The sequence below is a fragment of the Falco rusticolus genome, chromosome 6 (assembly GCF_015220075.1).
Source record: "Falco rusticolus isolate bFalRus1 chromosome 6, bFalRus1.pri, whole genome shotgun sequence".
Taxonomy (NCBI): domain Eukaryota; kingdom Metazoa; phylum Chordata; class Aves; order Falconiformes; family Falconidae; genus Falco; species Falco rusticolus.
This window is the reverse complement of record NC_051192.1, coordinates 20852578-20870095: the sequence shown is the minus strand read 5'-3', so window position 1 is coordinate 20870095 and position 17518 is coordinate 20852578. Positions and strand designations below refer to the sequence as shown.

Here is a 17518-nt window from a genome sequence, read left to right as displayed (position 1 = left end):
GATTCAGTCAATATTTCAAACAATCATATTTCAAAGAACGTGAACTTGTATGAATCTTCTGGAATATCTATTTGTATAAATGATGTACAAAAACAGCCCTTCAACCATTGCCACCAAAGCAGACAACAGCATACCTGGATCATGGAGGAATCATGCAAAATGTTCTTTCCTTCAAAGGAGTCAGTTGCCTAGCAGGTGCAACTGAATTATAGTCAAGAAGGAATTTTGTCCTGCATCCATCTACTGAAAATATATATTACAGGCAGCTCCATTTGTTTTTGGAGATGGCTCTTCCTGGATGCTTTCCTTGAATTTTATCTCTGATGTAGTTTCCTGCTCATACCCATGTTCCTGCAGTATTCAGAAAGCTGAAGGGTACTGAGAGTTGAGAGAGCAGTCAGTCTTCATAAGACTGAACAGTACTTGATGAAAACTGCTGTTTCTAGTACAGATAAGTTTTCCAGTTCTACCGGAACTGTTGTTGCACAATAGTTAGATCTGTACAACATATTCTATCCAACTAATTTTCAGGCTATGTACATGTTTTTTGTGAGGAAATGTCCACTCAAATACCTCATGTCTAGTTTAGTCTGAGCAAGAAAGCCTCCAGTGATGTTGAAATACCCTACTTACTGAGATTTGTGGCTGATACTTCAAAACTCATCTCTGCATTTGCCAATTGCTATGGATAGCACGTGCAGATGTTTTTCAGGATTTAAGCAAGACTGCCACAGTTTGCCCAAAGTAGATTGAGTGGGCAGTCTCTTGAAAGAATAGTTACCTATCTCTAGAGCCTTAGAAGTGAAGCTTTTTCTTTTTCTGTAAAGTGCATTGTCCATACGCATTCCAAAATGAGCTCTCTATCCCTTTTTCGATTTGCAGTCCCAACACAGTTTATTTTTACCAAAGAGTGAAGAAGCAGCTGGAGCTGCCCTCCTTGCCATTTGCAGTTGTTCCAAGGACACTTCAGTAGACATCACTTTGTAGTGATCATCCCACTTACACTTAGGAGGCACAGGTGCATTGTGACAGAAATGTGAATAGGCAGTGCACCTCAAGAAGACTGCCCCTGTAAATTGAGTAATTCTTCATTTCTTTTTCTTGTTCATTGATGCCAATGTGGCAATGAAAAAATAAAACCTTATGCTTACCCTGCTTTTTTGTATCATCGTGAGATGATTTTTAAATATACAGTTTCTAGCTAATATTCTAATTTGGAGCTGTTAGCCAGGACTGTCACATTCAAGCGTGTGACCCATTACTTATCTTCTTGAAAGGGACAATATCTCAGATTATCCTTTTGGAAACAGCCAGTGCCACTGGTTTGTGGTGTTAAGCTGGGGTAAGATCGCTTCTACGGTTCTGCGTTAGGAGCTGCCTAAAGAGGAACAAGTCCTTTTCTTTCAAAAATTGCATCTATGTCTGTTCTGGCAGCAGATGTTGCAGTCTTTTTACAACATAATTTATTAGAATCAGTTTATTTATTTTTCAGTTTATTTTTCTCTAATGTTTTTACTGCTTATTGTTTTTAAGCTAAAACAAAACTACAAAGTAGTGTTTATTGTTTATTGTTTGAAATTAGAATGCTGTCCTTACCAGCAAGCAAGCAGGGTGTTATCTTATTTGGGTTTCTTGGGGGTTTTTTTAAGAAATTTATTCCCTGGCCAGATACTTGGATTTTTTTTATATACTTACAGTTCAAGGATGGATAAGAAATGTACCCATGTACACAGTTTTAACTTTAACCGCAATGATTTTTGCATTCTGCTTTGTGCATCATTTTACCATCTGCATCTTGTTAAGACTGTTCTTTATGAAACCTCTAGAAATAACTAAAATCCTTTAGCATAAAGATACTTTCTGTAATATTCAATAGCATCCATACCAGAAATAGCCAGCTTCCACTGAATTCAAAGGCATTTGAATGAAGGGCATTCGTTGACTCCAAAAGAATGAATCAGGCCCATACAGATTCTGTGATTTTAGTTATGTGAGTGTATAAACATGTGTGCGCTAATTATGGATTTGTATATGTGTTCATACACTGTGTGGAAATATGCATAGACATATGTATGAAAGTGAATTAAATTTTACTGTATAGTTCTGGTTTGCATTGCTAAAAAAAAAAAAATCCCAAGAATTGTTGGAAAGACAAAAGATGACTTTTCCTTCTCTAACCTTTAAATCAAATAACCTGTTATCTCCATGTTAATGTTCTGAGGTAATGTTGTGCTATAAAACAGGAATAGAAGAATCTGGTCTATGTCATGAATAGGTATATTGCTGTCTTTTAGATGAGATTTTTAGCCTTAAATATATATGTTTCAATAATATATCTCAATTGTTTAAACTGTATTTTCAAATGTTTCTTGAATAATCTTTTTTGAGAAATTTAGGCATCTTGTTTTGTGTGGGAGAGTTCTGGAGTACAAGTCAACTCTTCATCAAAAATAATTTTGTAAGATGACTTTTTTTTCTGCCTTCGAAGATCAGGAGGGTACCCAAGAATGATTTCTAAGTGTTTCACTCATTATAGTAGTTCAACTTCCTTCTACAAGATGTTGTTTTTATGACACAAAAGTGTGTCATAAAAAATTAACATTTAGTTATAACAAGGAGATGTTTTTATTACACTTAACATCTGTAGCAGATGTGAAATATGTAATTATTTTTGTAAAAGACTTCATAACTTTCACGATTCTTTTGTTTGGCACATCTTTCTTCTATTGGGCATTTTAGACAATTGATAAGCATTATTCAGTGGCATATGGTCTGAGTCTGACGTGCTTTGAAAAGAGTAGAGAGTACTAATAATGAGGATTCTGTGAAAATGGGAAAACCAGCACAACAGATATGCTTTGAGAAAGTATGGGTTTTTAGCATCTTGAAACAATATATCACACTCAAAGGGACAGAATTGGGCTGCACAATCTGTTAGCTCATTCTTGTCCAATCTGGTCTCCTCCTTTCTTTTGGAGCCAGCATTGTCATCAACTTGCTGAATTATACTCTGACTGGAATGTATTTCAGGCACAGGGTAATGTATCTACTTAAATGGAATCCTATCTTTCTACAAAAGCTTTTTAAGTATAATAAATTTAAAATATAAAAAAGTTCTATTAGCTTAAAGTAAATGGTTCAACAGTTTACATATGTGCAGGAACAAAGAAAATGACTACTTACTAGTTTGAGAAAAATCTAGCTTGTTAAGAGATTAGAATATTAAAGGTAGAAATAAAGTTTATTTTTTATAATAAATATTTCTCAGTGCTACTGGAGTCCCAATTTGGTTTTCAAAGGTTTTTTATTAAAAGATGGATTCCTAATCAGCCTAATGTTCAGAAAGCACATGAGATATTTTTGTTTGTTCATCAGAAAAGGATAGCAAAACCACATGGGCCCAATCCTGCCTGTCTTGGAGTCCAGGAAAAAATCCCTCCTTGCATTAAGTTCCCTGCATCAGTGTTGTATGGTGGGTTTTTGTGTCAGTACCATGTATATTTCTTTATATTATTTTAATACACTTGTGTTCATAAAATAAAATGTAATTTTTTTAACCCTTTTATGAGTTAACATTACTGTTGTTTTCAGAAAGATGAATAGTAATGAAGTTACAACAATATAGAAACGTTAGATTTGTTCTGTAGTCACAATGCTGTGTCTGTTTCTGGCTAATGAACCTATTAATTGTGCTATTATTCCTTAATACAAAGTGATAATATTCTTACGCTACACTGACATGAGAGTTTTATTTTAAAATAAATTGTCATGAGAATTTTAAGCCTTGGATTGTGCCTATGGGTAAAATAGTTATGTTTATTACATTGATTTATGTGAAAGTGAGGGGTCAGCTAAAAATGACTAGGATTCCCTGCTGCTAAAATGACAGGATAGTAGTACATGTGCCAGCTCTCCTGCTAAGGGTTCTTTAGTTTTCCTGTGGTAAATTACAGTGCTTTGCAGGTATGACTAACAGCACCACAGGCCACCGCTGTAATACAAGTCAGAGAGAAAAAAAAAAAAATAACCACCACTGATTGTAAAAGCAAGAAGAACATCTTCAAATAAATTCCCAGCAGTGTGAATTTAGGAAGTTTTATGCTGTCAGCTACATGGCAAAAAGGTTTAGCTCTGATTCTGTACTGAAAATAACCAACACTGTAAAACTGCATGTGCTGAAGGAGCGGTCTTATCGCTATAGACTAATCCAAATCAGCTAATTTGATCCCTGTACTCTTCTAAAGGAAAAGAGAGTTTAGATTCATTAGTTTCCCAGTACCAAATTTGCTCATGTTAACAATGAGATAAACGTCATTGGAACTGGCTTGTTACATTCAAGATAGAACTATCATGAGATGATGATTCTTAGTGGGGAAGAGAAAACTTTATTCAGCAATATAGTATCTTTTGTCAGTTTTTGAATGCAGCAATTGAGTAAAATGTAAATACGTTAATTTTTTCATTTATTTTTTCTGATATTTACCAGTGCCATTTTCTACTTTTTCATCTTAATTTCCTGTCAAATATATACATATAACTATTATTTCTCATAGTGTGTACCTAAGCATAAGGAGCCTGTGCAGTGCTAGTACCACTTCATAAATCCATAGCACAACAAGTATTAATAGGTTCGAGAATGTATTTAGTAATGTATGTTGATGGTCATAATTGTAGAGAAAACAGTATACAGGTTCTCATTTTACGGAGCTATTTTTTTGTCTTAGGAGAAAAAAAAATCTTTAAGATGGGTCATAATTCATGTTGTCTACACTACAGTCACATGCCTACATGTTGACTAGAGAAATCAAAGGTTTGCTGATTGTATCTAGATAGATAAACTTTATCCTTTAACATATCCTCCTTTCATTCAGTTCTTTACTCTCTTCTACTTATCTACCCCTCTTCTTGTTTCCCTTTCCTAAGTAGACTTATCCCCTCTTCACTTCTCAATTCATTGCTTTATTCTTTCTGCTTCCATTCCTTTTAGTGTTTTATAGTCCCTTTCACTCTTTTCTTTTGTAAGCATCCTTTTCTTTTAGACGTGCCTGCTCAGTTTATACAACAAACCTTCCATGTCTTATAATGTAGGAGACTCTCAGGAACATCCAGTCAACTGTGTTGTAAGGAAGAATAAAGTTAGGAGCTTCCATTGACAGATCAAATTGATTGAACCAAGCAAAAACTTGATTGTGGTTTTTGTTTTGTTTTTTTTAAATTGGGTTTTCTGTTACTTCCATCAATTCTGGTTCTGTTAGTCAATACTACTTCAAGCAATAGATATTTTAAAATGCTTTGCAATTTGCTCTTCCTGACAAAATTGATTTACAAAATCTATATTGTGTGTTTGATAGTTTTTAAAACCTGAATATGGACTATTATATTCTCTGGCTTTTTTGTACCTTTTAAGGATTTTTTTTTATAATGGTAGTGACATATGTCATTTGAGTTTAGATATGTGAATAATTTTATTAACGTTAAAGTCTGAGAATTATAAAATCCAGGAGACATTTAGAGAAGGTTACAGTTCTGATCAGAGGTGCAACACCTCAGAGTCCTAAGTGGAAATTAAGATTTCACTGCAGTCATGCAGGTATCATATCTCAGTACTTTAAGATACTCAGTCTGAGATGAGACTGAATACCTTCAGTTACCCTGAGTAATTCATTCCGCGCTACTATTTTGTCTCTAACCTTGGCGCTATACCTGTTAGGTTCACTGTGAATGATGCTGCCCATAAGTATGCAATATCATCATGCCACTGCTGGTGGCACCAGGAAACCACTAATAAGAGATGAGGTTTGAAAGTTCCTGGCTATAATTATATTAAAATCACATAAAATAATAATGGCCTTAAGAAGTAAAACAACAGAAGGACTATTAAGAGGTAAAATCACTCAACAAGACAAAAGTTACAAAGCTTTTGTTCATTGTTAGTGAGGGGCTTTTCACAGAGGTCATCTACAGATATAAATGAGCTTATTATGAAGTTTACTGCTTGGAAAGATAGTCAAGAAATACAGTGAAAATGATAGTAGTTAAAATGATTACAAGTAGTCATTGATGTGACATTTGAAAAAACAAATAGTGATAATAATAATAAATAGCTTTTTTTCTGGACTTCTAAAAGTTTTAAATGAAGACACTTATTGTATGTTGGATTTCAGTACAGGGCTTGAGTCTATGAATTAAAAACACTCAAAATTTTTTTTCAAATTAATTTGCATTCAGCCTGTGAATAGGAAACTTTTTTGTGAATAATTACAGAATTATCAAACTGAAAAACTGTGTCTTTTCATAGGTATTAAAGAGAGCCAGGTTTATTTTTCATGACTGTTATGTTACTGGTTGCAGGGATTTGCTATGGTTTTATACCAGTTCTAACCCCTTTGATACTAGGGATTGCATTAAACAAACACACAGCAGAATGCACAGCATTTGCCCAGACCTGTCAAGATATTTTCAGCATTTTCATTTCCTTATCTGCACTACTTGGTATGTCAATAAAGTCATGTGTGTTTTGTATTCCCCCCCATCATTAATATGGTTGATTTTTTTAGACTAAAACCAGACTGTTCAGAGACTGAAGACTGCGTTTTCCTGTTTGTATAAACAGTATTGAGCAAATTATCCTTGCTATAAAGAAAAAAAGATAACAACGCTAAAAGTTTAAAATTTCTGAGTAGTCTGTTTTAAAGCATGCAACTATCCTTTCTGTTACAGATGAATGACATTATAGTGACAGTTAGAGATTCAAATCTGAAGCTGACACTTGCTTTTGGAATAGGCATGCACCATGCAGGTCTGCATGAGAGAGACAGGAAAACTGTGGAAGAATTGTTTGTGAACTGCAAAATCCAGGTACGTTTGTTCTTTTAATCCTGCCATAATGAGTTTTACATGGAATTTTAAAAGTTGGCTTTTTGTTACATATACCTCATTAATCTTTCTTTCTGTTTTAGGTTCTTATTGCCACAAGCACATTAGCTTGGGGTGTAAATTTTCCAGCTCATTTAGTAATTGTTAAAGGAACAGAATACTATGATGGAAAAACAAGGCGTTACGTGGATTATCCCATTACAGGTACTCACATAAATTATGGGAATGCTCATATGCTGAAATGTATTTCAAGCATATGCAAATGATCTGGATTTTTTAGTAATTAATCACTGAAAATGCCTAATTTGGGTAGACTAGGAGTACTGAGGAAAGGGTTTCTTTGTTTAATGCAAGTTGTAAAAGAACTCTTAAGATTTTACGTAATAATGAAAATGTTTCTGGTTTGTGAATCTTTTTTCGTGCTAAATTCCTTTAATGGTATTGTTCAAAATAGACATTAAACAGTTATAGGGGCAATTTAAAGTTATATTTAGCTACTACTATTTATACAATATATATATATAGTATAAAAGGAAATTTTCATACATGCAATTTTTTTTTTCATTTTTGAAACCTTTTTTTTGAACAAATCTGTTTTTAATATTAAATTTAGCCATGGTTTGAAATGCAACTTGTCTCACACATGTATGAGAACATAAAATTAATACATAGTCAATTGACAGTAAGCAAAAAACCATTAGTCTGGTGTCTTCAGTGATGTAAGTGATACTTAAGAAACAAACAGCTAAATTAAATATTTTAATTTCTGGTTTGATATAGGCTTTTATTGATTTCTAGCTCCAGTCAACTCCACTTTTTATAAACTGTTCTGCAGTGTTTTCAACAATCTTAAGAAAGTGAACCATAGAAGAACTTCTTTCAGAGTTCAGACAGGGAGAATATTTCTCTGGATGGTACTAAGCTTGAAGAATGAGGACAAGCTAAATTTATTCCAGGTTTCCTGTTCTGTTTTCCCTTTCTCTTTTTGCAAGAGATTAATTAATCCTATGCTATGCCAGAGATGTGTACACCTAAGGACAATCTGAATGTTATTTGTCATGTAAATAGAGAACTTGCGTCTTTTTAACCACATGCTGTCTTTTCAGTTTGATAAGTTTACTAATGAAAAAAAGCTCAAACTGAAAATACTACAGGGGTTACTTCTCCAAGTAACCTATCATAGAGTTTAATTTAGTGGTTAGAGCTCTGCAGGAAACTTGGGATCAATTTCCAGACCAGCTCTCTTGTTCAAAGATTCTGGTATGACCTGGGAGCTCAGCCATGCACACTTGCCTTTTGTGACAGACTTTGGCTGATTTAAACATACTACAGTCTCTGCAGAGAAGTAGTATCTTGCGAGTCCCAACTGGAAGAATAGCGACTTTATTCCTGAATGGGAAAAAGTGATGAGGAAAGAAATCAGCTGTAGTTTGAAGTTTTATGTTGAATCTGTAGGACTGTCAGAGATCAGTATTCGAGAAAATAGTATATTCAGAAGAAATCAGAAACTCAATAAGCATTGAAGGCTTACTATGCTATTCTGTAAATCTGTCGTACAAGTACACACAAAGGCTTTAGGGAATGCTTATACTTGCACTCTTTATTGCTTTTTTGAATTCAGGTGACTTGGACATTGGGGGTTGTTAAATTTTCAGTAAGACTGGAGGGGGGATGGAATACCACCATCTGTAATGGAAGCATTTAGATTTTGTTGTCTGCACTGCAACCGAAAATGCAGATTCCTTACTTTATGAAGAAACATGTGGTGTGGTTTACTTAGAGCATTTTTATTTTTAACTTTCTAGAGAATATTTATGCATCTGGAAGTTCTGTGGATAGGTAGTACAGTTTTGAAGCAGCAATAAAATGAAAATATGATTAATTTCTTTCTGAAATACTTCCAAAAATTTCACAATACTGCCTTTAATGCTGCCCTCAAGTTATGCCTTCCTTTCTGTCATGGTGTAGTTTGGTTTCTCCCTGCTGAAGTTACCTTTCTGTATCATGGGTGCATTTGGCTCCAAGGAAGTAGCGGAGGGCAGAATGATTCGTTCTGGTGTATTCAGTAATTTCAAAATAAGTAAAAGTGCTTCTTTGAGTGAAGTCAGAGGTTTTGGGGAGGGCCTTTTCTCAGTTACCAGACGTTTTGTTAGCCAGTTGGATCATATTTAACATGTTAGGAGTTTAGTCCAGATTAAAAGCAGACAAGCAACATATAGTCACTAAAGAAAATACTGGGTTTGGATAATTACGTAGTGGGTATTGGCAAAAATCATTTCCTGACGCTTTTTGGTAAATCCATTTCCTGTGTGGTATTATGCACAATTTAATTCACCACATTAGAGTAGCAAGAAGTTGTTTCATCACCCTCTTGTGCACTAACCTATTCAGAAACATAATTTTTGAACTATTTTCATTTTACATTTTCATGTCACTACTGAATGAACAAAAGGAATAAACTGATAAAAAACATTGCTGTCTATATAGCTCATAGGTACACAAGTGAAAATGTGTTACTGAAAACTTCTATTGTCATCAGGCTGTTTCCTCCTTTCATGGCCTGTTGCCTTATCCCATTCTACACCCTTTTGCTTTTCCTTCACCAACTGACCATTGGGCCAAAACCTTAATGATTCTGAAGCCAAAGATACTGCTTTTCAAAATGCCAGGTACTGCAAGCCATGTTGTGCAGGTATGGCAGAGAATCATAGAGAATCCACAAAGCATAAAAAAAAAAGTTTTAAAATGAAGATGTAAAACTTACTTACTAAGTTCTTTCCATTGTTTCTTCGAAGTTAAGTAGCAGTTGGAGGTACCAAAAAGGAATCAGAGCTCTGTTAAACGAGACACAAAACAGTCTATGCAGATGCACTTCTCAGATTATCAAAAGACACAAATAGATGATAGGGATACTTACCTTGGTGGCCAGGAAGCAAGTTGAGCGTGTTTTGTATAAACTAGTGTTTTCAGTGTTTTTAGAAATTATTAACTAGTATTTGCCAGTAATGATGTGTAGGCAGGGTAGTAGAGGTAAGCTTTAACCATACCTGCTTTTAAATTCATATATTGTGATCTGATACAGGGACAATATATGATGCAAAACCATCTCTATTCCAGTGCTAATAAATAATATAACTTGTCCTGAAGTTTGAGTGGTAAAGATCATAGCTGTCAGTAATTAGAATTTGCCTGTACTATTTTATCGCTGAAATACTCAAATCCTAAGAAATCATATATAGCAGAAAAGCTTATACAAGGAACTTTTATTATTGTAAAGTCAAATACTTGAAAATTAGGAAATAGACAGTTGCCATTGTAGGCATCATGAGTTCTCTTACTTACCATCTTTAGTTGCATATGATCAAACAAGGGATGGATCTGGAATGGAAGGGGAGTAAAGGATATTTATATTAGATGTAAGCTTGGATTCTATTGCAGTGGGTGGTCTTCAAGCATGCAGGAAGATCGACCCTGCCAGAAAGAAGCTTATCGTAAATTTATCTGAGATGGAAAAAAAAATCAGAAGTGTCAAAACGAATAGGGCATATAAGGCCAAAGAAATCCAAATATCCTGTATTGCACATTATACTTATGTAAATACATTTACTTATACATTCAAATAAATACATTTGTTTATACATTATTGTCTTTCGGCAGATGTCCTTCAGATGATGGGACGTGCTGGCAGACCGCAGTTTGATGACCAAGGAAAAGCTGTAATTCTAGTTCATGATATTAAGAAAGACTTCTACAAAAAATTCCTTTATGAACCTTTCCCAGTGGAATCAAGGTAAAGAAAGCAATCAGAAAAGCTGATCAAACTATAAACAATACTACAAATGAGGGTTAGAGAAAAGTGAAACAAAATTCCTGTGCTGAACACCGCCTAAATATTGGGGTCCTAGAGGGAAATCATTTTCCAAAAAATATTACCCATCTTTATGCAGAAAAATCCTTTCTTCCATGAGTTTTGAAGCACTGTTGAGCTTTTTAGTCTGTTCCCAGGTAGTACTGCAAATGCTTCTCTGGTTCTGAGTCTTATCTCAGACATTTGAATGAGAGCACAAACTGTTCTTCAAGGCCAGTGTCTAGAACAACTATATGTGATCCTCTGAACCCTCTCTGAAATTCTGTGATAAATTCTTTAAAAAAAAAAGAGAAGTGAGCTTCTGTCACGTTTTACGTAGAATACTTGTACCATTAGAGATATCACACTCTTCAAAATCTCACAAGTTCACAAAGAAATCTACATAGTGTAAAATACTACTAATACATTTCAACACACGTTTCACTTCAAAATTGCAATATATTTGACAGAAATGTAGAAATACCATCTTTTTGCAGCCTCTCTGAACTTAGTTGATAGAAAGTTTGCTGTCTAGCCTTTTTATGCCTTGGTTTTGATATTCATAACATACTTAGTTGTTCAACAAGAAGCAGAACTAGTTACATTGGTCTCCTATAGATGCAGATTTTGTCAAGGAATTCTCAGACATCTAATAAAGCATGAGCATTACTGAAAGCTTTTCTCAGGGATGGAAGAATTCACAGTATAGTTCTCCTAAGGAAACTTCATCCCTCAACAGAAGTAATAAAGGGACCTTTATCTGGTCAGGAAATTTGTAGGAGCTTGAGAGTGCTATCCACCTGTGAAATGTAGTTGAAATAGGCTGGTGTATTTGAACGTTAATTTCTGTGTTGCAGAGACAGACATACAATTTTTGCAAAGAAAGAAAGAATGTGGAGACATGTACTTCATTTCATTAGGAAACCACACTTTTCTGTTTTTTTAACATATAAATTGCACTTAGCACAAAAGGCAAGGAGTTGAACTTCAAAACGATAGTTAATAAGTCAAAAGAGCAGTGTGAGTAAAATGTTGATGATATATCCAGACTCTATGGCACTAACATAAACTAGGAAAACTTTCTACTAATTGGCAAGTGGTGTTTCTAAATAAAGAAATTGTATCTTCAATATAACAGTAGTAATCACACCTTGTTCTGCTTTGGAATACTATAAATATTGTATGTTTCTAGTAGTTCCATTTTCTGTGCATATATTTACTTTGTAGTTTGATATATTTCACCTTTTATTATAAACAGAGAATATTTGAAAAATTCACGTATCAGCAATCTCGTTAAGTTCTATGTAGGTTGTGAACTGATTAACTCAAGAGTTGTCTTGGTCGCTTTTGTGATCAAGTATTTGAACTAAGAAGCTTCATAGCTTTGAAGAGAAACTGATTGGGGGTTTTTAGAGGGTTTTTAGCTTCAGCATGCTTTCCCATCTGTTCTACCAAAGAACAGATTTATCAGCTTTGTGTGGTATTTCCAATTTGTAAAATTAAACTTCATATTTTTTTAATTAAAGCTTTTTCCAAAAGTCATTGTCTATGTATTAGTTGTAAGACTTGAGTACACAACTCATATGACAGGCCTTGTGCTCTCACCAATCATGGGTCTGAAATATAGCACATTAGAAGCAAAAGAGAAAGCACTCTTTATTATGGAATAGCTGTCATCTGTCCGGTTTCTGTTGGACAATCTGGGTAGAACGTCTTCAGTTCTTATCTTCAGAAGCATGCAATCAGTGGTATCGAGCAGTAAAACCAAAATATTAGCAATAGAAAAAGAACAGTAGGAAAAGAAAAGGATTATAATACCGGAAAAATTAGCTTGGTCCTTAAGGGTATTTGCCATTCTCTGACTGAACTCTGGCCAGGCATGATCTCATTAGATACCCTAATGAAGGTCTTTGTTCCATTTAACGACACTAAACAGTATTTTACTTTGTAAGAATCATCTTAAACTTCTTTTGTTCTTCTGTGTTTCTGAGTTTAGATCTTTCTGGGTAAGGGTAGTTGCCTTTTCTTTCTTCTTCTTTTTTTTTTTTTTTTTACCTTGGATAAAGATGAGGCAAAATCTGGGGGAAGCAATTTTGATGTAATTTTAATAGCCCTCAAGTATTTGTCAAGTATTAGCTAAGCTATTGCCACTGTTTCATTTCCTGTTTGTCTTTCCATATGATTCTCTATTGGATTAAACCAGCATGATCATATGGTCAACATACAGTATTCAGAAGTTACCACTGAGTAGCTCCATCTGAATACATTCCATGAATGACTTAAACTTGTGCATTCTTGGTCCAATCTAAAAATAATTTGATCTTCATTCCACTATCATGTAAAGAAGATGAGTGACCTTGCAATTACATTCCCCCTTCTTCCCTGCTTCTCTTTTACCAGAAGATAAATATATATTTTCAGATTAAAAGCAATAAACCTTGTAATGCACAACTCTACAAAGTGCATTACCTGCCTTTGTGATTATAAAGTCAGCTAAGTCCTCTTGTTTCCTGTTCTTCAGCTTGTTAGAAGTCCTAGCTGACCACTTAAATGCTGAAATTGCTGCTGGAACTATTACTTCTAAGCAGGATGCAATGGATTATATCACCTGGACTTATTTCTTCCGTCGACTTATAATGAACCCAACGTAAGTATAAAATACAAATGCAATTTAATCTAAAGGTAACTTGAGGGTAGAGTTGATCCAAAGGTGATCCCAGTGCTGTTGGAGCCTAGAATACTTAGCAGTCTCCAATGTAGGAGCATTATTGGCCCTCACATGGAACTGGTGTGCACATTGTTTTAATATTTTTTTCTCTTAAATATAAATGCGTTTCATAGCAGATAACTTTACAATTTATTGACAACTATAAAATAGCCTTATTGAGAGGACTACATCAGCATCCCTAAAATAAAACTCCAGATTATCACATTCCTTTAGGTATGTATTTATAATGTGTTACTTTTTTTTTAGCTACTACATTGATATGTTCTGCCCAGTTTTCTATAGAAAATCTATTAAGACCTGGATTTTCCTAATAAATGGGAGAATAGCTATCAGCTGTTTCTCTGTGATAAAGTTTACTTTCATTAGGGTGTCCTGGTGAAACCATGTGTGCAATACTTTCAGTGATTGTTATCATCCTGCCTAGCTCCAGCTGGTATGCAGATCATTCTGAGCTGTTCCAGCAATGCAGTCTGCCTTTGCCACAACATTGTTTTGGGTAAACGGTATGTTACCTATCATGTGATCACTCACCCACTAAAATAATGTGGCAAAAAAAGAATTAGGCATTAATAGCACTAAATATTTATTGATGTACTCCACAATGTTGTATTCCTGACGTCATGTTAACGTCTATAACATTTGGCTGAATTTTTGGCTGGATTCTTACGGGTACCTGTTGGTGGGAGGCTGCAGGTGATAAAATAATTTCTTAAATTTTTTATTAGTCTTCATTAGTTTTGAATTCTGCATCTAGTCCTATGCTGAGAATCTCCCACAAAACAGAATTTCCACCTAATCTTCTTGGGAAATAAAAAATGCAGAGTGTTAGAACTGTACACTAAAGAAAACATATTCAGTTCTCTCACTTCATAATGAACAAAATGAATACATTCATGTGGAAGGTATTTCTCCCCTGTCAATAACGAACAGCTAAATTCTGGTTTTGTGTAATTTGGTGTAGGTAAAACTGTGTTTATTTGTATGACTTCGGAATTTACAGGTGATCCATACTGCAACTAATGTGAAAAACTCTGCCACTGCAGACGCTATTCTTTTTTAGTATAAAGAATAAGTGATGTTATTTTAAAATGTCTTGCTCTTGAATTGCTGTGTTAAAGTGATTTTTTAATTATTTGTTTTTGGCAAACTTTGATCGTGCAGTATCTGTGGTAGGTAGATTTTTAAGACACAACATACAGCCCAAAGGTAAGTGTAGAATATAGAAATATAGTAGTTTGATTTAATAGGCAAGCTCTTCCCAATATAAAAGAAGGTTCCCACTGGAGTATGGGGTTGGCATGTTGACTGATGGTCCTTTTTACTCAGCAGTTTCTTTAATGTGCAGTGTCATGGAAAGCTAAATCTGAAGTTACCACAATATCAACTTCTAAGCAAAAGTTCTGCTGTTCTGAGAGGACTGTGGGAAGAAAGTGGAGGAAGGGGGAGGAACCTGCTATATTTCATAGTAAGATGCAGAGCCTTTGTAGTGAGAAACAAGATGAACAGACCTTGGCTACTCATGTCCATAGTGGCAAGATAGAAATGCATCTTGAAGTCTAAGTCTCTAATGAAATTAGAGATTGGAATGCCACACATGGGGGTTGGAACAATTCACAAGTAGTGCTGCTTTACTCCCTGTCTCATCCACGCAGAGGCATTCTTTACTCCCTGTCTCATCCACGCAGAGGCATTCAGCATTCCTTCTGAACTCAGTCATGCAGGGAGAAAAGTGAAGGATGTTATTGACTGTGTCAAAGAGGTCACTTCTAGGTACCAAGTGCAAAATGCAGGGGATGCGCATGCTTTCCATTCTTTGACATAACAATAAATTCTATCAAGTTTCATAGGAAGTTACTAAACTAGCCAGTTAGTAGCGTCCCTAGACCTACTGTCTGTGGTATCTTCAGACCTCCCACAAGCCAAGCAGTTCCAGTGTGGTTGATGTTTGAATGAGGTACACCAAAGGAAGACTGAAGAGTTTTATGAGCAGAAGTCAGTGATAGTTGGGACAATTTTGAATAAATTGCAGTATGGTAACAGAGTTTACTGTTCCATAGACGAGCATATGAAGCGATTGATATTACCAAACAAGACCTATTTGTGATGTGACCCTTAATAATCCAAAGGTTTTAGGGTTTATTTTCTTTGAAAGAGTAGGAGCACAATGGCTGAATTTTGATTTGGGTAGTTACACAATAACCACGTAGTGTCACTTGATGCAGTGTTCTTTATCATGTCCTGCCCCAGAGCAATTTTGTTAGCTTGCTTTCCACCGTGAAGCCAGAACTGTTTTCCAGCCAGCAGGTGATTGTACCTTAGTGCTGAATAAGTAGTTCCTGCATGCATGATTGGTAAATTGCCTTGGGATTCATTGGCATAAAAGTCATTGCATGTGATGCTGTAAATCCCCAAAATAATGGGCTTAGATAATATGCAGAAGATTTATATTCTCATTTATTGTCAGTTTTAGCTACTTGTGTATTAAAGCTGCATAAACAAATTTAGGATCATTCTGTTCCAACCCAGTATCATAAAATGCCTTACTAAATGCCTACAATTTGTATTATTTAAGTAATGTTAATCTACCTTTGTTGTGAGGTAGAGATCGAAGTATCCTTTTGCTCTGAGTATCCAGATTTCTTCTAAACATGGAATTATTACAAAAGTTTTTCTGGCACACTTGAGATAATTGGTTAGACTTGTAATAATGGCTTTTTTAATGGTGGTGTTGAAAAATTTTATGTGTTACAATACTTCTTTTCATCAAAACATTTTAATTTTCTTGTTTGATGAATCCCTGTATCTTGAAATCTGTGAAATGGGTTTGAACTGTCTAGTTAAGAGGAGTAATTGAGCTATTGATTTGGCGGAGTGAAGTAGCTGAGTGCTGGTTTTGTTCAGAGGTATACTGACTACTCATGTGCATGCTGTTCAAGAGATGATGTGCAAATGAGAGGGGTGGTCCAAGTAAAACTGTTTATCAAAGTGTATCAGTCTCAATATCCAGAGTTTCTTCCCTTTCTTTCTTGTTCCCTCAAAGCAATTATTCCTAAATATAGAGAGGGTTTTGAATTTGCATGTTAAGTCAAAATTTCTGTGCTACTTCAGTCAAGTACTACAGTGTGTTCTCCTTTCCACATACAGCTTTAGCCAGTATGTTCTTTCCTTAAATAAGATCATACAAACTAGATCAGCAAAGTGCCTCATTCTTTGAAAGGGGCTATTTTGAGAGGCTTGTCTATCTCCTTTCCTTGGTTGAAATTCCTTGACTATTTCATTCCTTCACCCTTATAAAAGATGATAATCCACAAGTTTCTACAATGGAGAAATGGCTATGGGAGACATTTTTTGTAAATCAAGTTATATTTTCCAGATACATGTGCAGTAAAAGAGAACTAGAAAACTGCAACATATATAAAGTTAAGCAGAATCAGCTTTCATTTGGAAAGTTAATTTTTAGATATTCTGAGAGCATCAAATCACATCACTGTTAAAATGTGTGTGGGTTTTTTATGTATTTATACATATATATGAGTGTGTGTGTATATTTACACATTTATAAAATGATTTTTCTGTGTAAATTCTTTGTGAAGATCTGAAAAAAAATTTTTATTAATTTATTCTCAGAATTATTATTGGGGAGGGTTTTTTTCACTTTGCATGAGTCTTATGAAGTTTTCTGGAGTGAAAGAATAAAGTAGCATAAATTATAATTAAATTTTCTCAGACTGATGCTCTTGTCATCGTACACTTATATTTTACTTAAAATTTTCTTTTCTCAGTATGATTAGCTGAGCATTTCTAATAACATGTAAATAAAACATCTGAATATGTACTGTTCTAATATACTTTCTGGTATTGAAGTGACAGCAAATATCAGCCAGTCAGGATAGAACTATATGTATTTCAGTGATGAAATCACAGTTATTCAGAATTTTAGGCCTAGTTTGGAATTAAATCAGAAGGGGGAGATTTAGTTAAAGCAAGTTAAATTAGTTAAGATTAAGACATAAGATGGAAGAGGTTGGCGGAAGCTAAGGTGAAGGTGTAGGTGTATTACACTACAG

At 34.7% G+C, this 17518-nt stretch overlaps 1 protein-coding gene across 1 annotated transcript in view; it reads left to right on the top strand.

Moving 5' to 3' along the window:
- Positions 1 to 17518, top strand: part of ASCC3 (activating signal cointegrator 1 complex subunit 3) — a 281127-nt gene that overhangs the window by 217223 nt on the left and 46386 nt on the right. Inside the window, exons 31-34 of the mRNA XM_037390923.1 lie at positions 6721 to 6858; positions 6960 to 7080; positions 10534 to 10666; positions 13245 to 13370. Of these exons, the coding sequence (XP_037246820.1) occupies positions 6721 to 6858; positions 6960 to 7080; positions 10534 to 10666; positions 13245 to 13370 (518 nt within the window). The remainder of the gene's footprint in view (positions 1 to 6720; positions 6859 to 6959; positions 7081 to 10533; positions 10667 to 13244; positions 13371 to 17518) is intronic.